This window comes from Hypomesus nipponensis, chromosome 15 (assembly GCF_054491055.1).
Source record: "Hypomesus nipponensis isolate SF chromosome 15, ASM5449105v1, whole genome shotgun sequence".
NCBI classification, from domain to species: domain Eukaryota; kingdom Metazoa; phylum Chordata; class Actinopteri; order Osmeriformes; family Osmeridae; genus Hypomesus; species Hypomesus nipponensis.
Window position 1 is genome coordinate 8,938,250 of NC_140375.1, and position 21,942 is coordinate 8,960,191.

General features: G+C 42.1%; 5 protein-coding genes and 1 pseudogene across 5 annotated transcripts in view; 1 reads left to right on the forward strand and 5 right to left on the reverse strand.

Moving 5' to 3' along the window:
* The window catches only part of tyw1 (tRNA-yW synthesizing protein 1 homolog (S. cerevisiae)), a 38,358-nt gene extending 26,279 nt beyond the window's left edge, over positions 1 to 12,079 (reverse strand). The window contains 9 exon segments of the mRNA XM_084673594.1: positions 1,553 to 1,623; positions 1,625 to 1,674; positions 7,012 to 7,125; positions 8,279 to 8,554; positions 8,970 to 9,164; positions 10,281 to 10,382; positions 10,792 to 10,926; positions 11,335 to 11,462; positions 11,727 to 12,079. Coding sequence (XP_084529720.1) covers positions 1,553 to 1,623; positions 1,625 to 1,674; positions 7,012 to 7,125; positions 8,279 to 8,554; positions 8,970 to 9,164; positions 10,281 to 10,382; positions 10,792 to 10,926; positions 11,335 to 11,462; positions 11,727 to 11,793 — 1,138 coding nt within the window. The 5' untranslated portion in view covers positions 11,794 to 12,079.
* Positions 12,080 to 12,206: 127 nt separating this feature from the next.
* Positions 12,207 to 14,044, forward strand: sbds (SBDS ribosome maturation factor). Its single transcript, XM_084673595.1, has 5 exons — positions 12,207 to 12,513; positions 12,688 to 12,817; positions 12,949 to 13,149; positions 13,336 to 13,500; positions 13,720 to 14,044. Exons 1-5 carry the CDS (start codon positions 12,386 to 12,388, stop codon positions 13,846 to 13,848), a joined length of 753 nt encoding a protein of 250 aa, XP_084529721.1. The 5' UTR covers positions 12,207 to 12,385; the 3' UTR covers positions 13,849 to 14,044.
* Positions 14,045 to 14,293: 249 nt separating this feature from the next.
* LOC146257383 (claudin-4-like) lies at positions 14,294 to 15,531 on the reverse strand. Its single transcript, XM_084673597.1, has one exon. It carries the CDS (start codon positions 15,491 to 15,493, stop codon positions 14,843 to 14,845), a length of 651 nt encoding a protein of 216 aa, XP_084529723.1. The 5' UTR covers positions 15,494 to 15,531; the 3' UTR covers positions 14,294 to 14,842.
* A 1,326-nt stretch (positions 15,532 to 16,857) lies between these two features.
* cldnj (claudin j) lies at positions 16,858 to 17,493 on the reverse strand. The gene has a single exon (XM_084673997.1). The coding sequence runs from the start codon at positions 17,491 to 17,493 to the stop codon at positions 16,858 to 16,860; it is 636 nt and encodes a 211-aa protein (XP_084530123.1).
* Positions 17,494 to 18,468: 975 nt separating this feature from the next.
* LOC146257385 (claudin-4-like) lies at positions 18,469 to 19,340 on the reverse strand (annotated as a pseudogene).
* A 1,127-nt stretch (positions 19,341 to 20,467) lies between these two features.
* LOC146257386 (claudin-4-like) lies at positions 20,468 to 21,511 on the reverse strand. Its single transcript, XM_084673564.1, has one exon. The coding sequence runs from the start codon at positions 21,436 to 21,438 to the stop codon at positions 20,806 to 20,808; it is 633 nt and encodes a 210-aa protein (XP_084529690.1). The 5' UTR covers positions 21,439 to 21,511; the 3' UTR covers positions 20,468 to 20,805.
* Between the last annotated feature and the right edge of the window lie 431 nt (positions 21,512 to 21,942).

Below are 21,942 nucleotides of genomic sequence, written 5' to 3' on the forward strand. Positions count from 1 at the left end.
CTCCCTGAATATACAGCAGTAAACACTACAGTTCCTACAAGGAAACAAGGGCCAGGTTTGAGAAAGTGTGTCTTAACAAATACCAAGTTATTTCATCTCAAATCGAACCTTGGCAAGCCTACAGGGACTTTGTGCAGTCGACATTAAACAGTGGACTAGGGTCGATAGTTGGTCGTTGGAGAGGGCTATTACACGCTTACAGAGCATGTTTTATATATGATATAATCTCACAGTGGAGGGTTGTTGCCGACCACAAGTGAGCTGAGCGATAGTTCTCACCGGAGGGCTAAATCGAGGCTATGTGTTTATAATACTCTGTGCTTGAGCCTGGGCAATCTCTAAGGCCTTGCTATGCTGACAAAGCACTACCTTGGGGAATTTGCAGTATTGTATTTTAATCTGTAATATATTTTATATACAGCAAGTAAAATGTGTATACATATTATATGTCACACACCCTAGTGGCTTTGGAGTAGTACTGCAGAAATCAATTTAAACACTGAAACCAAGGCAAATGCCTGGTAACACTCTTTACAGAAGCCGATAGTTCTGAAGGGTTAATCATTTCCTAGTTTCTTTCTCCCCATCAGCAAAAAAAACCCAAAGATGTGTGGGGCCAAATATTGTCATATCGGTGAATACAGAAAATAATATCTCCTGGCATAAGTTCTACATCCGTATGCTAGAGAAATCCTGGATGTGTAGGAGCGGGGAGGGAGACCCCCAGGGACTGATCCCTCATGGAGGGGTAGGCAGAGGGGGGTAATTGGACGGAGTTGCATTATTAAGAGCCATTAGGACACACAGACTCCCCAGCACCACTCTCCTCTGCATGCTGAGGATGTGGCGATTTCAGATGTTTCCGACAGAAGGGAGAGAAAGACTGCAGTGCGGGTTGCAATTTCATTAAAAAAGCTGCCTGGGTAAACAAGTCTGCAGCTGGCAGGAAACAAAGAACAATTGCTTAAATAAATATAATCGAATGTGAGGTGCAGACTTTCTGGTGTTTCACTGGTACAGAATGGCAAAGTAATTAGCTTCAAAGACCAGCAAACTGAAAGGTTGGACAGCTTATCAAAAAAAGCTTTAGAAAATTCAATAGAAAGTAGAAAAAAACTGACCTGCCAATCATTTTGAAAATTATACATTTCAGCAAAACAAAAAGTCTAATTGGCTTTCCCCCTCCTCTTTCGCCACCAAATGTACAAGCGTGTGGTGGTTTTACTCTTGAAATGAAAAATATGTGACATGACTTAATGACATGATTCTTTTTGATACCTTCATAAGACAGTAAGCTTAAGAAGGTGTTTTTAAGCTTTTGGAACCGCCGATGTTGTAAGAGTAGTTTTCATAGAAAAAGAAAATATGCCTTAATATATTGCATAGGTTTTTCAGAGACAATTTATATAATCATTGATACAGTATGTTGGTATTTGCGGAACATATTGCACACCTTGATGAAGATACTTAGAAGTGAAAATGCAAGCTTGGTTCTTACCAGGCCAACCTTGGTTGCTTCTCTGGTCATGAAGGTGTGGACTCGCGGCCTTACCTTGCTTGGTCAGTGCTTCCCTCAGGGCTGGGGTGATCATCTCTCTCCTCTCCTCCTCTTCCTCTCTTTCTCACTTGTTTCAGCTTCACCATCCAGGGTTCCCCATCACCTTCCTCTTTGCTCTGGGGCAGACAACAAAGGATCAGTTTCCTTGTTTTAACAGGAAACAGATGCCAAAAGAAAACACAAATTCCCATTCATCCAAGTACAGCAATGCTCAGAAATTCTACATAATATTCTTGGCAAAAATAAGAAGGTCTGAAAGTTGAAAGCCCATACCATGCATTCTAAATGGGATATTTGTACTGAATGTGTCGAGTTATTCTGAGCCTTGAGTCAAAAAGACGAGCACTACCAATTTCACATCCTGTTCTCTCACCCGTGAAAAAGGTTTGACGCAATCCTCCCAAACAAAATGTTCAACACAGACACAGACCATTAAACAGAACACTTCCCATCATCATAAGCATGCATATTGTTTTGTAAAAACACAAAGCCTACACAAACCCGCTTTTAAATTCGATATATTTATAGAGCAAGTGACATCTGATGCAATGTCAGTGTGACCATATGGGCTTCTCTGAATAGACACCCATCTGAGGAGATCTGGAGCTTGGTCTTGGCAAGCGGGTGGCAGAGCCCTTGACTCTGGCCAGGCTGACTGCTCTACGCCCGGGAGGGTTTGCAATGACTCACTGAGCAGCAGGGATAGGATGGCTGTACATTTTCCTCCAGAACAATGCTGAGAATAGGGAACCTGCAGCGTGACAGCGCGTGACCAAAATGTCAGGAATCATCATGTAACACAGTGGAAGTATTGGGAATGTCGATAGTGGCCTGATTCATGCACTGTACACAGAACTCCAGCAGGGTCACTACCAAAGCCTGCAGCAATGGAAATGTAACAGAAAGTATTATTATGTCAGGGAAAAAGGGGGGAATAAGTACTATAAGTCTAGAAGAGGTAGAAGAGGTAGACATGGCTATATAATGTGTTTAAACTGACGTTTGATTTTGAGCTACGCCTTTGTTCCACAGTAAGCCACGAAAATATCTTTATGGAATTAGGTTGGGGCCATACCTTCACATTGAAACCCTCATGGGCTCGTTCATGCTTCATCCGTCAGTCATTCTAATCACATCAGAGGCGTTTACTATGGAGATCCATAGCTCCAAGGCATCTGCTATTTACAGTCATAACCAATGATTGATGAACTCCTGCCAGAAGGTTTACCAGATTTATGATTAGGTACTGTGTTAGCAATTTGAGTGATGGCCTTGTTCAGCGATTGCATCATACATCCCAATTATTGTGTTAAGGCACACAGCTTGGACTTCTCCACAGGGATCTACAGAATGTCATCCAAGTGTAGCAGGGCTCTTCAGGTGCTAGGTGTGAGTGACACCCTGTTTGCATTAATGTGTGTTTGTGCACAGGTATGTATTTGATTCTGTTCTCTGACTGGTGGCATGTCACACCAGAGATCTGCAGGTCCAACTACAATTTATTTTATACTACTGCATATTGCAGTAGATCCGTGGAAGAGCATCAGAATGATTCCAGGCTACATGTTATGATTTTTGGAATTTAATTCAAAATTTTACACAGTTACACCAGTGACCTACATGGACAGAGAAAACTCCATCTGGTCAGCACTTCTTTACAAACTTGGAGCTGAATTTGCTGCCTTGCTTCTCCTCTGAATAAAGTCAATGACCACAATAGTACATATCCACGTTGTTTGTGTGTGTGTGTGTGTGTGTGGGGGGGGGGGGGTTCTGTACAAAAACATGTGTGCTTTAAGTGTGACCTCAGGTGATCTTTTGAGACCTGCAGACTGAGCACGCGCTTAGACTATGAACAGCGCTGTCTGGCTTCTGCACCTGGGCTTTCTATAGGATGGTGGAGTACTCCAACCAAATACCCAGGAATACCACCGCTCTAATGCATTTTGTTGTAGGATGGGTGACAGCGTGAATAAGTAAGTCACAGCACTGTGTCAGGCTCAGACAGAATCCTCCTGCCTCCCCTGCATGCAGAAATAGGATTACCATTCCGGGTTGACATTAAGTCTGAAAACCCTTATTTTGTTCCAGCCTTTCACTCTAAGATGGTACTCTTCTGTTCTTCATCTGAGTATTTGTACAGATACTATATGGCAGGTAATTATGTTATTATTATATTTGTGTATTCAGAGAGGGTACAGCATATACTCAGCGCCCACAAGAAGAGCTTGCAGATTCCAAGTCATGAATAAGCCTGTAAGGAGTGACAGAACAGGGTCATCTCTCAGTAGAGGGCTGCGCTCTGTATCCCAAGCGTGAGACAGGCCTGACACAGGCGGTCAGCGGGAGGGAGGGAGGGAGGGAGGGATCGAGAAAGTTTGGGTACGGGATGGAGGAGTGGGCCCAGAGATAAACAACTAGGAAGAGAAAGTGAGTGAGTGTGGTCAGGTGGAAGGTTTCATGATGAAGCCAGAGAAGAAGAGGAAAAGAGAACAGTTGAGGGGGAGTGAGAGAAAGGGAAAGGAACAGAGACAGCCGCAAACAAAGAAAAGACAGTTGAAACAAACAGGCTGCGACATTCCACCAAGGCCTGGCAGGTCTGGGTAAGGCTGACACACATCCATGATGACGGGCAGACACAACAAAGCTGTCCCTCTCCAGCTGTGACTACTACTGCCCCCCTTTTGTTTAAACTGTTCTACTTCACTAGACACATAAAAGGCTCCATGGCAACACCTTAACGTAGTTGATGGATTATCTACACTTAAGTTAATACAGTATTTTCAATGGACAGGTTATCTACAAATAGCTATGATATATGTACCTGTTCTACCATGCATGATAATATCCAAATGCCCATCTTGGGTCTATGCAAAGTTGTTGATGTGAGGTTAGACTCAAAGTACTGTACATTGGCAGTTTAATAACTTGACTAAGTGTTTTGTCTACCTTCTGTATCTGGCAAAAAATACAATGACTAGATCTGAAAAGGACCCTTATTTGAGCCACATAGAAACCTATCAACTTCCCTTTACCCCTACTGACAGTTGTCAACTAACAACCCTAACCCAGAAAAACAGCTGAGCATTGAGGCTGGAGATCCATTCTGTACTCACTATCTGGCACAAGTCCCAGCAAAAGTCGACAACAGCAGTTCTAAAGCAAATCTGTCAGTAGCAGAAAGCCTCAAAGGACTTTGTGTTTCAAATGATGAACATGCGTGAGAGGCTATTTTCTGAAGTGATTCATCATGTGAATCAATGCAGGGCTCTAATGGAAATGATGCAAGTAACAAGCAAAATCAATGTACATTAGAATTAACTGCCAGGATCAATACATCAACAGTAATTGACACCCAAGGACTACAATTGTCAATAATCTCTGAGTTTATGTCTTGGGTGAAAGACTACCTCAGTTTCTGGAGGGTATCAACTACAATGTGACATTTTGGAATAAAGACACACAGCAAGTAACAACCCACTTAACGGTAGTTCAAGGTTGGCTACACAATACTAATTGTGCCAATCATTATCTTCTGGATTCAGAGTTTGTTTACAGTAGATTAATTCATTTCTTATAGCACACAATACCAACAAACAATAGCATTTTAGGATAAGCTGTTTTTTTTTTGCAATACATATATATTGTATATAATTAGCTTCACTCGCCCACAGTCTTGTCAGTTGTCTGCTTGACACATTTAGCTACCTGAAAAACACTGCTTCTGACAACACCAAGTAGTAGAACTGGCACATGCCTTAACAACCCTGACATTAAAACTATGTTCCCCTCTCGGTTTCTACTTCTCATTAAACTTTGGATGATTGAGTGAATTAAAAAGTTACAGAGGAATAACTGATGGCTTGGATGGAGCACAGAGTTAAGATACTAAATATAGAACAAAACTGAAATCTGAATGTTCACTGGCACTGAAGGCTGTACCTAGCAAATCTTTCTTTACATTTTTTGAAAAGTTATACATACTATATATTCACTTACATGTAAGCTATAACCATGATCAGGAACACACATATACACACAAACACAAACCATTCCCTGATGATCTAGAACTTTCACACCTGTGACAAGCAAACTCGCACTAATTCGCCTTAGGAAAACACGTCAGCTAAAATTGAGGGAAAATAACTTCTTGCTCCAAAAGCAATTTTTGAAGTTGTGAGGTGACATGGAGAGAGAGACATCATGGTCAAGAACATGGGTCAAAACTAGTCTTGAGTGATGGCTGTCCCTGCAGACTTGACAATTGCATTTTGGTCCTGTCTGTCAGTGTCAAACAGCAAGGATGGTGCCCAGGAGATATCCCTGTAGGTTTGGATAAACGGAAGGGCAAAGTGATGGGCATCATTGAGTTTTGGGGCTTTTTAGTGTATTCATAGAGCATTTCTGTCCATTCGAGGTACTATGTATTAAATCAATCAGCCATTTAAACTGTTAGTCCAGCAGTACACATGCCATGCAAGTCAGGGAAGTGACTGTCAGTTGCAAACAGTCCAAACACTTTCCTGTCTGTCTGACGAATGCTGTATGGCACACAATGAATTTCCAAAAAGACATGTTTATTAGTCAATCTACAACTACATGCCTAAAGGAGCATGCAATTAAAACACATCCCCTAATGTTAAAACCAAAAATGTTGTTCCATCTAGGCCTGTCTTTCAGAGGTGGTATGAGTCTGTTGATAAAGAAACTCGTATGCACTCATTTGCAAGGGGTGACTTGTGTGTTTGAATGGAGATCCTTTGTGGACATTTAGATCTTTAACATTCTAAAATAAAAATAACTAGTCAATCAGAAAAACAGGAAGAGCAAAGACACACTTGCATCTATTACACCTTCTTTTCCCCTCTTTCTCCAGCAGTCACTACATGAGAATCATTATGGTTGCCTCTGCTCTCTTTTGAGTCACTCATTCCCACAAGTCTGCAGAGTGGGCGTCCTCGTTCACAGCTCACTCTTACGCAAGTTCCCGCTTCGCCCGTTGGTCCTGGTGTCTATCAAACCATCTGGTGCTCCGGTTTTTCCTTCAATGAAACCACGTTCCTTTTTTCCCTCTACTTGACACAGTCATGTATTATACTCCTGACTCTGACCACGCTGGTGCTCCATTTGAGGTCTTAACAAACATTGTAAAGCAGCCAGATAAGGTGCAACTGTTAATTAAGCTTATTTTCACTCCTCTCCTTTAACCCCTGTTGCTACATTTCCAAAGCACTTGATAGCAAATCGGAGGATTAGGTGACCTTTGACTGAATTGCGCAAAAGTGTATATTCTATGTTTGAACATGATAACAGACTGAAAGAGGTTTGAATGACGGATAGGAATTGTAGAATACTCTCGTCAGCACTGAAGCAAAGAGAGAGATTATGTAAAATGCCACATGGTGCTTTGTCTCTCCAACTGTACATTGGCCAGCGTGTGGTTGCTGTCTGACCTTGACTTTCTTGAGGCTGTTCATGATGTCCCCTAAGTCCTCCACATCTATGACTGAGCCTGGCCTCTTCTCCTGTCCAGCTGACTCATCACTACTGGAGTACACCAACTTGTCCTGCAGAGAGAGATAAAGATGAAGGAGGAGGGGTAAAAAAGAGAGATCAGGGAAAAGGTGAACAGAGTCAGAGGAGGCAGAACAGCTTGTCATGGATGGATGGAGGCGGGGGGGGGGGGGGCACAGAGGGGGGGTTTGGAGGAGTATATGTGTGTGGGTGGGGGTGGGGGGAGAGAGAGAGAGTTGATAAGAGGCTCCTCTCACTTCACAAGGATTTTCTGAAGAGCATAACTCCATAACTAACTAAAATCACTTCCGTAGTTAAACACAGGGGCCCATAAGGGACACATTTATTACACATCATTAATCCATCTTTTGTTGGGGCGCATGATTAAATAAATAAAAAAACATATGCATATTTATGCCATTCAAGCATTAATCACAGTACGTGTCTGATTAAAAAAGATTTTCCCCCACATGGTCTCCAGGAAGATTAAAGATAGGCTAAATGGATGTGCTCTTGATAAATCAGAATGATTAACCTCCACGGTAGTGACCTACTCTCTTTTTCAGTTGAATGTCACACCTGCTGAGTATAGTGCCTTAGTCAAAGACAGGAAAGAGTTTCAGAGGCACGTTACCATGACAATGTGTGCAAGGAGGGGGTGTGAGTGTGTTTGTGTATAGTAGAGGTGAGGAAGATGGTGTTTGTGTGTGTGTGTGTGTGTGTGTGTTACAATGATATCTTTAGGTGCCAAACATCTGTCAATACAAAATGAACATTTGGTAACTCTGCAGTGATGTATTGCTTATTAAATCCTACCATAACATGTCCATGACACCCAGTATAACAATAACAAGAGGAAATTACAAGTAATTAATTAAACCCTGTAAACCAGTAAAAATGTTCTGGATTAGTTGAAGAAGCAATTGACAGAAGGGCATTATCACAACAGAAAACAATGTGATTTCAAGAATTTTGTGCTCCTTTTAGCAGTTGTAGCACTATGACATAATCAAACACACACAACGGCACTACTAGTGCACTTGCTAATAAGATAGCAACAGATTACAGACCCTTGCTGAGGCCAGTCTCATAGACAGACAGGCATTCTAGTTATGTTGCAAACTGCTGTCTCCCTGAGAGAGTATTTAATGTTGCACTTTAGAAAAACTAAAGAGACAAAGAGCATGAGTCACAACTTCATAATACCTCCAAGGTGGGCGCTCCTGGAGGAGCCTGCTCCTCCTCTGGTGGCTCCGGGTTCTTCTTCTTCTTCTTGGTCTTACAGGTACAGTTCCCCAAGCTGCCCTTCTGCTCTCCCTTGGACAGGGCCTGGAGCCGCACCAAGAACTTTGCTTTCCACACCAGGAAGTCAGCCTGGATGCTGCCGTGGCGACTATTCACTACGTTGCAGTCCCCCTCTCCTCTGGCGAGGATACGGACGCTGCTCAGCATCCACAGCCACTTGTCCACATTTTTACTGACCTGAGGAAAGGAGCAAACATATTTGCACCCTACTATTATGAGGAGCTGAAACAAGCAAGACAAAGACTATTAATGATGGTAATTTGTTTGACTGATTATTGATTGATTAATTGATTGATTGAGAAAATGATCAACTCAGAGTATGAACAGAGAACATGCCACTAACAATCAACACATCAGGGCCATATTCACAAAACATTTGATATTACCACTAAGAGTTCTCTCAAGTTGCAGTAAAGTTTTTAAGAGTTTCTCCTAAATCAACAAGTTGAAAGCTACCTTAAGCCCATTTAGATGTTTAGTGAATACAGCCCTAGGAGGCATTACAGGAACTCCATTGGTGGAAACATTGGGACACAAAGCAGAGTCACAAACTATCAATGATGTTACTTCCTCTCGTATAACAGTCTCCTACCGTGTTGTAATGGCTGACGTAAACAGAGTTTCCAAGCCCAAACACTGAATATCTCAAGCCCTTCAGGTATGTTTTCCCGTATCTGAAGTCAGTGGATGCCTCGTCCAGCCACTTATAGAACCACTTGGCATTCTCTGTAGGCTGTCCATCAGTGTAGGTGGCCAATAGGAACACGCAGACAAACTTGTTTGTGCACTGAAGGGAGATAACACGTAAAATTTGCAGTGCAGCAAACAGTTGTAAAAGACATGAAATGGAATATGTCATTTATAAAGAAAAGGTTGAGAGGGGTTGAATTATTCAGAGCCAGGAAAGGCATATTCAGTAGGCATGCCGAGTAAAACTAAGATTTGATCAGTGAAAAAGGAACACCATGTAGACCTGTGTACTATGATGCAATGAGATCCACTCTCAGGCTGAGCCATGAACAGAGCCCCAGAGGTCAGACAGCTCTCTCTCTCTCTCTCTCTCTCTCTCTCTCTCTCTCTCTCTCTCTCTCTCTCTCTCTCTCTCTCTCTCTCTCTCTCTCTCTCTCTCTCTCTCTCTCTCTCTCTCTCTCTCTCTCTCTCTCTCTCTCTCTCTCTCTCTCTCTCTCTCTCTCTCTCTCTCTCTCTCTCTCTCTCTCTCTCTCTCTCTCTCTCTCTCTCTCTCTCTCTCTCTCTCTCTCTCTCTCTCTCTCTCTCTCTCTCTCTCTCTCTCTCTCTCTCTCTCTCTCTCTCTCTCTCTCTCTCTCTCTCTCTCTCGCCCATAGTTCCTTACTTTTCTAAGGAGAAAGGCTCCTTCACATACATGCTAGTCAAGGCAGAGGGGCTAAAGACTTATCAGTTTATCAGTGGGCCTGAATAACTTGGCATCTGTAACTGAATCTAAAGCCTGATACTGGATGCCGGCGGTCAGGCGTCGCTTCAGGTTGATTTTACTCTCAGGAATTACGACACGGTTCCCTTTGAATAAATTGCAATTTCCTCTCTCATCACACTTCTTCTACTCAGTTTTCAGATACTGCCGAGTGCCCCCCAAAAAAGGAATACGGATGAAAATAATCAATCTTTCCCCGGTGGTACAATATTCTATAACCTATTTCTCCCCTGTGCCAGCCATTTGATGGATTGAAGAACAAGCCAATTTAGAGGGAAGCTTTGGATCATGATAGGCATGAAATTCAGACTGAATCGTTTTTTGTGGTTGGTTCTTGATACAGAATATTGAAAATCACCCAAGTACGTAGGTAGAATATCATGTAAAATGGGTTGGTCAATGGTAAATGGTCTGAAGGAAATTATACATAGAAAAAAGTGTAACAAAACATACCTCATCAGCAAGTCTATCATCTGGATCGTAATCTTTCAGGTTGATCACCTCAGCTGGCAAGCCCAATGCTTTCACCTCATCTGCCAGTTCCTTAGCAAACCCCTTTGAGATAGCACCTTGATTTTTGTTTTGTTTAGACATTTGCCAACAGATAGGTTTCTCCACAATAATTACACATCTCAAAGAGTTTATTGATGAACGTCAATTTTCTTTTACCGATTTGTGCTTAAGTTCAGGGTGCTATTTCAATCAATACTACAATACAGAATTGACATATTTTGGTTAGGTGTTGATGGCATCACTCATACACTTGATACAAACTGCCATATTAGGTTAATGTGTTTATTTAATTTTGACTTAAGTTTGTCTATTGAAATACATGTGATGTATTATAAATACAACAAATTAAATGCCTTTCTCACAAGCAGTGAGTAAAACCCCTTTTCAAACAATGCATAAGAGCTCTCTGATACTACTTGTTAACTTATATCCAATTATTGAACAATCATACCTTGGCTGTTCCGGTCTGTGATCCAAAAAAGATCTTCACCCCAGATATATGTGTGACAGTTCCTTTCTCCACGTTGTTGCTGTTCTTTTTCACTGCTTTGGATAGCCAAGGCCGCACTTGGTCTGAAAGACTTCTCTGATGAGATAAAGAGATTTACATTTAGTCATTTAGCAAACGCTCTTATCCAGAGCGACGTACAGTAAGTACAGGGACATTCCCCTCGAGGCAAGTAGGGTGAAGTGCCTTGCCCAAGGACACAACGTCATTTGGCACAGCCGGGAATCGAACCAGCAACTTTCTGATTACTAGCCCGATTCCCTTACCGCTCAGCCACCTGACTCCCAGATGCATGACTCTCAACTCCTAATGCTGCCACAGCTGAATATATGAAGCTGTGTCCAGTTTGAATTCAGTAGGTTGTCTGTTTGTCACGCTAGTATCTAAAACATTTGAATTTATTTATTTAACAACCAACTTAACAGACAGACCAAGTTGATGACACAGTGCACAGCAAAGGCAGACATGACAAAGGACAAGTCTAACCTGTTTCAAGGCCATCTTCAGAGAAAACCATATTCCAAAGATGATGGCAGCCGCAGAGTACAAATACAACCTGTTCTGCCATACTGAAATAAAGTAGCCCACACTGGTACTGCGTGCTTTGCTGGAAGCTGAAATACAGGAAGTTTATAATTTTAGCTGCATGAGTAGCAACTGTCAACAGACTTAACGTTATATGCGCAATGTGCGTATGTGTAATTCCACTCTCAAACTTCCAAGCTCAAGAAAGCCTTCCATTTACACAAAAAAAGGCTAGATACGGCAAGGTAGTCTACTGGATAGCAAGTTAGCTAGCTAGCTATCTAGTGCTGTAGATAAGAGCAGAAGTATCCTCATCTCACCTTTGAGATAACAAGTTGTTTCTGCTTACTTACCATCATTATCAGTTCCAAAAACATGGGTGACAAGATTCAAAACAATTACTGTCAAAGTCAGCAACATTGTCGACTGAATGTCTATCTTTTTAGGTAAATAATGCACACAATACTACAAGCAAACGTTTTATATCAAAGATCATCAGCAAGACGATGCCATACTGCTATCATTGTGAGAAATGCATTTTGGGATTTGGAGTTTATACCGCACATGTTTTTTACTGTTTTGTAGATTGTGTACAGCAGTAGCCTACATGTTTGCATATATCCGTATCTGTTGCTATATTTAGTTAAATATCTTACATTAAAATTCTCCCAAATTAGTGTATATAAAAAAGCTCAGCTAAAACCGATAGACCCCATAAATTGAGTGTAATACACAATTCACCTACCGAACCACGCTTTATAGCTCTACTGTATTGCTAAACAAATGAGAACGATTTTTGTAGCCACGTATGGTGGTTGTTATGGCTCCGTAATTGTTTGAAAATAAAAAGTGTTTTTTTAAAGTGCTGAAGCCGTAAACTCGGAATATTATTATCCTGTTCGTTGTTTCAGTCCGGAACTTGAATGAGAACTCATAGCAGACCAGAGCAGCGACAGCAACCCACGCTTTTTGATCCCAAGAGACAGATCATTCTGTCGTTACAAGGGAAAATATGTCCATATTTACGCCAACAAACCAAATTCGACTTACTAACGTGGCAGTGGTGAGGATGAAAAAAGGAGGGAAGCGATTTGAAATAGCCTGCTATAAGAATAAAGTGATGAGTTGGAGATCAGGAGCGTAAGTAATGTTATTTGGCCAGTCAGCTAGCTAGAGGTAGCTACAGTAGCCTAGGATTTTGATGTTCAGTGTACTGTACAGTAGTCAGAGTTTGTGCTGTCGCGCCAAGGTTATTAGCTAGCCTAGCTTGTTATACATGTATTGATTTTTCATATTTTGACCACGTTCCGATAGAGAGAAGGACCTGGATGAAGTCTTGCAGACCAATTCAGTTTTCATCAACGTTTCCAAAGGTCAGGTTGCTAAGAAAGATGACTTGTCGAACGCCTTTGGAACAGAAGACTTGAACGAAATTTGTAAACAAGTAAGTGCAATGGATTGTACAAATGGAGTAACCACTCCTTTAATATCACTTTCACAACAGTCACAGGTTATGATTGTGGTAATACAGTGAGATGCCACTAGCAGTAGTATTTGTTGTTCTTCATCTTGCAGATTTTAGCTAAAGGGGAACTCCAGGTGTCAGATAAGGAGCGTCAAAGCCAGTTGGAGACTAGTTTTAGAGACATAGCGACCATCGTGGCCGAGAAATGTGTGAACCCAGAGACCAAACGTCCATACACAGTGAACCTCATAGAACGGGCCATGAAGGACATCCACTATTCTGTCAAAGCCAACAAGAGCACTAAGCAACAGGTAGGATTGTACTTGTGGTAATGTGTTCTAGTCTTACTCTTAGAATGCTCTTTCACTTGACATTATAGACTCATTTGAAAACAGTTGTGTGTGCAAGTAGCAATCTGTCTTCTATTTTCCTTACAATTCTATTAAGTTTGCTTTAGGAAGGTATCATCCTGCTAACAATAGCATTCCTTTGTCCAGGCTCTGGAAGTGATCAGACAGTTGAAGGAGTCCATCCAAATTCAGAGGGCCCACATGAGACTCCGTTTGCTTCTGCCAGTTAAGGAAGGCAAGAGGCTGAAGGAGAAACTGAAGCCCCTCCTTAAGGTGGTGGAGAGCGAGGACTTTGACGAGCAGCTGGAGATGGTGAGATATGGGCCATGCTGGAGCAGCATTAACTGTGACATTGTTTAGAGGGGTCAACAATCAACCATATCTTAAAAAGGGTATGTTAAAGTTATATTCAAGTGATTCAAGTTTCCCAGAAGCAGCATGCAACATTGGAAAGTATTATAAGGAACAATGCAACTATTCTCCTTCTCACTCTCATAAACTTGCGTCTCTTCATTTGTCGTCCTTCCTCAGGTGTGTCTTGTAGACCCTGGCTGCTTCAGGGAGATCGATGAGATGATTCGCTGTGAGACCAAAGGCAGGGGGTCCCTGGAGGTGCTCAGCCTGAAAGACGTGGAGGAGGGAGAGGAGAGGCTGGAGTAGCCGCCCTGTAACATAACCCCAACCAGGACTGTGTATCCATACTAAAGTACCGTCCTCTTCCACCGAAAACTGCTAAGTCATTAAGAGACTGGTATTTTGAAACCATTAGAAACCAATGGTGCCCTTCTTGTGTTCGGCCCCTGTATATCTGAAGATGATTTAAATAGATATATCTGAAATAAATATTTTTCTTCTTTCCCTGGATCATTTCCATTGAATTTGGGTGTTTTGCTGGCTAGACTAGGCATTTGAATGCATCAGTAAGACTTCTGATATGTACTTATTAACACAGCTTGAAACATGAAGAGTATTGGACGGTTTTACCCATTGTGTTGACCATCACTCAATAACTTTTAAAAGGGCATTTTATTTCCTAAATGCACTGATTGTTGACTGCTAGTTTATAATATAGCTTTGACCCTTCCTTTCATTTGACCTGGTGTGCCATTTAAGTCATATTTTGCCAAAGTTCCATATTTTCAAACAATAAGCATTAGCTCCTTATTAAATGTAACAAATAGACACCAATGTATTGTAGAATTGTATTTATTATTTTAGTGATCAAATTATACATTAAAATGTTGTCAATGTCATTATATCTGAATGCCAAACAATGTGATAGAAAGCATATAAGATATCTCACAGTACATTACTAAGACATCCTTCCAACTATCTGTAGATATAACTACAATCAGGTAGATACCACCTCTTAAATGGTGGTACCAATGGTACTAATCGGTGCAGTAAAATGATTTCCTTTTCCAAACAAGACAAACTTCAAGTCAGCCAAAGCAGAAAACAGTCAATTCTAAAACAATTGATATCCCATTAAGCTGAACATGTACCCCAAACTCCTCACCCACACCCACTATACACCCATCTCAAGTGCCAGTTGGGATTTTACAATGCAATCATTCGCACAACAGTAATGGACATATCGATATATGATATCAATAGATGTACTTCAGTTATTGTCATAAAGATAGTTATCTACTCAGATGGGCAGTGATCTCTCATACTGGCTCTGTGTGAAAGCAGTTCGGTGAATTGTATGAAGAGGAGAATGTACTTCCTGCTCTCTCTCTCCTTCAGCTCGTGGTTCATATGTGGGGCATCTGGTAATAAGAAACCCTCCTCCTGTTACCAGTAGAGCAAAAGAGATCCACCCCAAGTACAGAGCAGCACCCCAGTCCCTTTGTAGAGCCACAACTCCCTCCAGTGGTTGACTTGTGTGATGACATGTCCAGGCTAAAGGAATCATCAGCAGTATACCAGCAAGAACAAAGACCCCACCAGATACTACCTTCACCTGGGCTATTTTGGGGAACCAGACCGCTCCAACAAATCCCATGACAACAGCAAAAGCCCCAGCTCCAATTGCCGCCATGATAAGGGCTCTCCAAGTGCGGAAGCTTCCAGAAAGAGACATGAGGGACTGGTAAAAGGAGCAGTGCAGGCTGCCATCATGCTGTAGATCCCAGTGGTCCCATTCTAGCCATACCCCATCCCAATAGGCGGGCAGCGTGGCTGTGGTGTTACCCAGGGTGCCACTCACTCTCCACAGGGACAGACAGCGGGTGAGGATGGCACAGATCCAGCCTGTAATTCCGAGACCCTGTGCAGCGATCTCTAGCTGTCTCTGCATTCCCGAGCCCCTTGGTCTTTGTGGACCTACCAACTGAGACAACTGTAGCAGAACAGAATGTGGTGTTTATGGGAAGTGTGTTAACTGTGTGTGTGTCTGTCTTTGTTTTGCATGTCTGTTCGAAATGAAACTTGTCTACCCACATTCCTGAAGAGGAGGGCGTGGAGCAGCTCCGCAGCTGGGAATGAAAGGGAACTCCCTGTTTTTCCACCACAGTTTCATAACAAGTTTCAGGTTTGCTGCTCAGCAACTCAAACAAAGATGCGGCTGTGCTTCAGACAGTGGCGACCAGCTTTGTGGCCTATGAAACTGAAATGTTACAATGATTTTATTGAACAGTTTATGTGGGCCACGATAAGTCAGTCCCTTCTTATTATTCTATCTTCAGCTGTTACAGACTTTTTAGGAGCGAAAAGGGCAAGGACAAGGTGGTGTTGTATTTTATATAGTACTCCCATTTTATTGTATTATCTTGCTAAGGTTTAAAATGAAAAACAAATCTTTGTTTCTAATTTATAAAAAAAACTAAAAGAGTAACTAAGATCAAGGTTTCCTACTCCCTACCGTTTAAGATTAATGTATGTACATTTGTAGGACTACAGCAGGGGCCTACAGGGGCCAGTGCCCCTGTATAAATGTGCCTGGCCCCCTTTGTGGCCCCCCCTGAGCTGACAGAATAAAACACGTTTTTCATCTTCTAGTAGTCACCATAAACCATCTTTTTGCCCCAGTAAATAAAAAAGTTAGAGAAACATATCAAGTTATTGAGAGAGCTGAGGAGCTGGAGAAGCAAGAGCCAGAGCCGTTTGTATGAATTTAATGAAAAGCAAAATTAAAGTATTTAATGTTTAAATATCATTTGTTTACGTTTTTTAATGTGCCCCTCTGATTAAACACTGCCCCTCCCCCTTGGCCACCTCCAGTAAAATGTGTCTAGAACCGCCACTGGACTACAGTGTTTACTATCATAACTGGAAGAGATGAAAACACATTAAAAGCAGGCTGTACTTTTAGAAAAAAACACAATCTGCAATTAATTGCATTGAGATTCAACACAGGCAAAAACATTTTATAATTAAGTGGTTAACTCAGTGAAAGTAGTGCCTGCAATAATATACTGTTGACTTAAATGTTATGTCCTCCTAACCCCTTGGTCATGGATAACAAACAACAAAGATGTTTATCGTAAAAAAGAACCTTGTTTTTTATGAAACCTTTAATTCCTTTGTATTATTGATGACCTGAACTTGCCACGCTGCTAATTCAACATAAACTGCATCATGGAATTTGTGTGAGACTACACATGATGCCAAACAAGCACACAAGTCACATGTCTTTCCAGTTCACTTTCAGACAAATTCTCTTCACACATAGTTCTTGATGGCATAGCCACTGGAAGTTGGCGTTTTGGCCCGTGTATATCCGCTAGAAGAGTATCTGACCCTCTCAGGGGGGCAGCTGGTACTTAACAGCGCCCCTCCACAGAACAGAAGGCCAGAGGTTACCCAGCCCACATAGATAGCTGCCCCCAGCTCCTTCTTCAGAACCTCAGGGACCCGTGGGTTGTGGAAGTCCCTGATGATGGAGTTTGCCGTCCAAGACACAGCCACCACGGTGGTGAGGCCCGCAAGGGAGAAGGTGAGCCCTGAGGATAGCACCACACGAGCCTTCACTCGGGGATGACTCAGGCAGTTGGTACAACGGGCACCCAGGAGGAAGATGAGGAAAGCCAGGCAGCCCAGTACCAGGCTGATACAGATGAGGCCACGGGCAGCCTGGAGGTCAGGAGACAGGTCCAGCAAGGCATCGTAGATCTTACACTGCATCTGTCCTGTGTGCTCATAAACACATGTCATCCACAGGCCCTCCCAGAAGACCTGCATGACCACCAGGTGTTGGCCTATGAATGCGGTCACCTTCCACATGGGCAGGGCACAGATCAGTATGGTCCCTGCTAATCCAATCATGGACAAGCTAATGCCCAGCACCTGGAGAGCCATAGGTTGGTATATCCACAGTCTGAAACCTGGGGTACAATAATAAGAAGGGAGATTGTGTCATTCACAATAGTAAGGTTTAAGTCCATAATTAGCATTATACATGTTCAAAAACGTTCTGTACATCATGGTGATTCATGATTCATTATGTCAGTTCCATGAAAGTAAGTGGCTCTTCCCATAATTGCAACACTCAGATAACGTCACAAAATTGCTGATGTTGTTATGACGTCTGGATTTTTTTTTTCACAGTTTCTGTTGAGAGATCATCACACTGAACGACTGTGTGTCAGTATCGCCAACCACTAGAGAGCCCCCTACATTTGGACTGTTTGAGTATCACTCGAGCAAATACTTGTATTATACTGTATAGCTCTTGTATAAGCCATTTGCACTCAATCCTTTGTAAAATAGTATTTCATATATAATCTAGAGTGACTCTTTATTTTGGGCATTGCCTGTGTTGGATAAATGTTCTGAATCTTTGTTTTGAGATTGGCCTTCCATAGACTTAAAAGCAATAATACGTAGCAAATTAGAGAACTATGAAAGTAGAAACTGTTAATCACATGATGTGATTTTGGACCATTAGGCAATAAAGGTAGCATTTACTTCCTGCTCATGTTCAGGTTGGTGAAAAACATGAAAATGACGAGGTGAGTCGAGAATGACTCAGTGACGAGAATGACTCAGTTTTTGATGAACAAGTTTGGACAACACCCTATTTTTTGGTAATAGTAAACACATAGAAATATCAATCTAGGTAATTGGTAAAACATCTTAATAATGCATAGATTTATGTTTTTGAATGATTCATGTTTATTAAATTCAAATCAAATTTGTTTTATATAAAATGCAAGTACAGTTTAAACTTAAGGTTTTTTTTACATTCTCAACAGCAAGCAGCAGCAAAATCCTTTCTGCAACAGATTGCTTTTCTTGAATTTGTCATCACTGACATTCACCTGTAATTTAAACTCAAATGTAAGTCTTTGTTGGGGTGGAGTCAGAGCCCAGAGAGCTTTTTAGAATGTCCTCCTGAGGACTTGGCCAGCAGGTATTTCACAGAAGGTGCTTTGTCTTCATTGTGGGGGCAGGAGCCCCAGAGAAGCCCCCCAACCACAACCAGCATGGTCCCGGCCACCCAGCCCATATAGCGTGAGACTCCAAGTTCCCTGCGCTGGGCATCAATAAGCATTGGGTTGTACATTTACATTTACATTTATGCATTTAGCAGACGCTTTTATCCAAAGCGACTTCCAAGAGAGAGCTTCACAAAAGAGCATAGGTCACTGATCATAACAACGAGATAGCCCCAAACCTTGCGGCAGCCAAAACATGAAGCATACATTGTGAAAAACCAGATAAGTGCCAAAGGGAAGAACCATAATAGCATGCAGCATCTTGTAGAAGTCCCTGATGATGATGCTGGTCATCCAAGACACAGGAATGAAATACAAGATCCCACTGATAACAAGTGCCATCCCGGCCACTACCATAACCTTGGTTTTTGTCACCTCCTCCACAATAAAGTTGGTGCACATGCTGCTAACAAATGCCATAAGAAGGTCGACAAAGCCTGTAAGAATGGATACCACCACCACAGATTGGGCAGTCTGCAGGTCAGAGCTCAGAGCCAGCATGGAGTCGTAGACCTTACACTGCATCTGTCCAGTACTCTGGACCATGCAGCTCATTGAAATGCCCTCCTAGATAGTCTGAGCTGTGACAATGTTGTTGCCGATGAAAGCAGTGACCTTCCACATGGGTATTCCACACACAAGTATCACCCCTGTCCAGCCGAACAAGCCCAGGACACTGCCCAGCATCTGCAATCAAATTGAGGCCATTCTGAACGGAACCTCTGTCCTTCCCTGTCTGGTCGTTTGAGGGCATTTCAGAAGCTGATTAGGTGTTATGTACATTTAATTAATACAATTGAAAGGAGTGGGGGGTTCTAGTTTTCTATACACAGAATACCAGTCCAGGTTTTTTGTGACTGAGAACAATAAATGTGAGGTTTTCCTTTCTTCTCCTGACTGGGGATGGCGATCCTCTTACAGAAACTTTGTTAACACCAACAAAGGAGAAGGTGTATTCTTATGTAAAAGTAAACAGGACAACAAGTAAACAGCATGTGAACATATCTATTTGCATATCGAAGCCCTCTTTGTCTTTGTCAAATTGTCTAAACCAACCCTCTGACAGGACCAACAGATTCTGAGAATAAAACCAAGAATTTGGTTTGTTTAACAGATACTTTACTTTACAGACACACCTTAGTCACCAATCCTCCAAACCAGCACAAGAGATGTTGTCACCGAAGTCACGGTATGCTTCACTCCCCAACCGGTTTGGGTACATTCCATTTTAATTGGACCAGATGAGAGAAAGTAGAGATTGAGGAGAATCTACTCTGATGTGTGGGGACTTGACCACCAGTGAAGTTTCCAATTCACAAAATTATATGGGAGTTGTTCCCAAAATTATATGAGAACAACGATCGCGTAAAGGCCTCCCTCATTAGGCGTAAAGAACCTCAAATGAGGTTCTGTTACACAGATGATGCTGGAGAATTCCAACAGTTTCAAATCTGCATAGTTTGTCAGATGAGTTTCATGTTGACCATGACGAAGGAATATAAATGTGATTAAAATTAATTGATTTATTTTTATATCATACTAAACCAATTCTAGTTTACATGTATTTGGCTGACAGATTCAAGACTTCTATATATCCATGCTGTAATTGGCTACTGTCTTTAACTGTCTCATACCAGGGTCAAAAAGCCTTCTCTGCATTCTGGGAATTTAAAACAGACTTTCTGCCTTTCAATTTTCTTTAGTTGAGCATTTAAGTTTCACTAAAACTGAAAATTCACTGTTCTGCTGACTGTATCTAAACTACTTCAGTGACATTTAGACAAAGGATAAAATGAAGGTTTACCAGACAATGAAACATTTCTTTAAAACTTAAATCATTGATTCACATTTATTCAAACAGCTCTTTACAAAACATTTAATGACATACTGTACAAAACCTACAATCTGAACAATTATGTTGAAGGTACATTTTACTTTTAATTAACAATATTTTAAAAGATTCATTGGGTGTGAGTTAAAGTAAATAATAGTATTCCTTTCAGTTCCTTCAGCAGCATCCTGTGTGAGACAATCCTTCCAAGTTACGTAGTACAGTAGATCTCAGTGCAGTTATTTAATCAATGTTCTGCTATATCTGGTAAGGTTATGAAGAGGTGGGGCAGTACCAAAAACCACACAAATATAGAACATTGTTTCCTAACCAGTCCTTAGTTCAGACATAGGCTCTGCTGGTGGCTGTGGATCTTGCCTGTGAGTACTTCACTGGGTAGGCCTTGTCCTCTTTGGGCGGACAGGAGCTGGCGAGAAGGGCTCCTCCAAGGATAAGAAGTCCAGCTGTGCCCCAGCCAATGTAGAGTGAAGCCCCCAGCTCTCTCCTCTGGGCATCGATCAGCAGGGGGTTGTAGAAGTCCCGGATAATGGTGTTGGTTGACCAGCAAATTGGAATGAGGATGAGGACACCACCCAAGATGAAGATGATGCCACTGGCGATGGCCACTTTGGCCTTGGACACTTCATCCTCCACAAAGTTGCTGCATTTCCCCCCAGCAATGCCTAGGAGGATGCCGAAGATACACGCGATAATGGAGATCACCACCAAAGCTCTGGCAGCCTGCAGGTCCTGAGGCAGCTGCAGGAGAGAATCGTAGATCTTGCACTGCATCTGGCCGGTACTCTGAATCACACAGTTCATCCATAGGCCTTCCCAGATGGTCTGAGCAGTCACAATGTTGGATCCGATGAAGGCTGTGACTTTCCACATGGGGAGGGCGCACACAATGATTGTTCCAAGAAAGCCGACCACAGACAGGGCAAAGCCCAGCATTTGCCTTCCCATTGATACCATTTTGACGTCTCTCTGTCTCTTTTCGTAGATCGAAAAACAGGCAGAGGTTGAAGAGTATGTCAGCTCACTTGGACTGGAATGGTTGACAATGAGCCTGTGGTTCCTGTCGTATGATTATATAGATAGGTCCTTTCAGGGGTGGAGTCAACTTTGTTCCCCCTGACCTGAAACCAATTGTCAGCTTTCCAGTCTTACCAGATGCTTTAGTATATCCGTATGTGAACGGCAACCAGTTTCGATGAGATGTGCATCTATCTTCAGGCATTCAGGAATGTAAGGCCCAAAAAAAGAATGTTTACAGCCCTAGTCAAACAATGCTTGTCCAATGACCAAGTGTTCGGTTTGCTATACCTGGGGAAACCAGTCTACCGAGTCTGGTTTCAGGGTACTGAGATAAGCCATCTGCATCGTATCACAAATCTTGTTGGCAATCACCGGAAGTTGCCTTGTCTTGCATGGTGTATTCCTGTTTATCTCTTAGCTTCACAGTTGGAAGTTGTGATT

Bases quoted from the DNA above. Each gene is read 5' to 3' on its own strand.
- sbds (XM_084673595.1), top strand. From the start codon at position 12,386: ATGTCCATATTTACGCCAACAAACCAAATTCGACTTACTAACGTGGCA. The intron at 12,818-12,948 runs GTAAGTGCAATG...TTCATCTTGCAG, and splicing joins TGAACGAAATTTGTAAACAA to ATTTTAGCTAAAGGGGAACT. The intron at 13,150-13,335 runs GTAGGATTGTAC...TCCTTTGTCCAG, and splicing joins ACAAGAGCACTAAGCAACAG to GCTCTGGAAGTGATCAGACA.
- LOC146257383 (XM_084673597.1), bottom strand. From the start codon at position 15,493: ATGCAGAGACAGCTAGAGATCGCTGCACAGGGTCTCGGAATTACAGGC.
- cldnj (XM_084673997.1), bottom strand. From the start codon at position 17,493: ATGGCTCTCCAGGTGCTGGGCATTAGCTTGTCCATGATTGGATTAGCA.
- LOC146257386 (XM_084673564.1), bottom strand. From the start codon at position 21,438: ATGGTATCAATGGGAAGGCAAATGCTGGGCTTTGCCCTGTCTGTGGTC.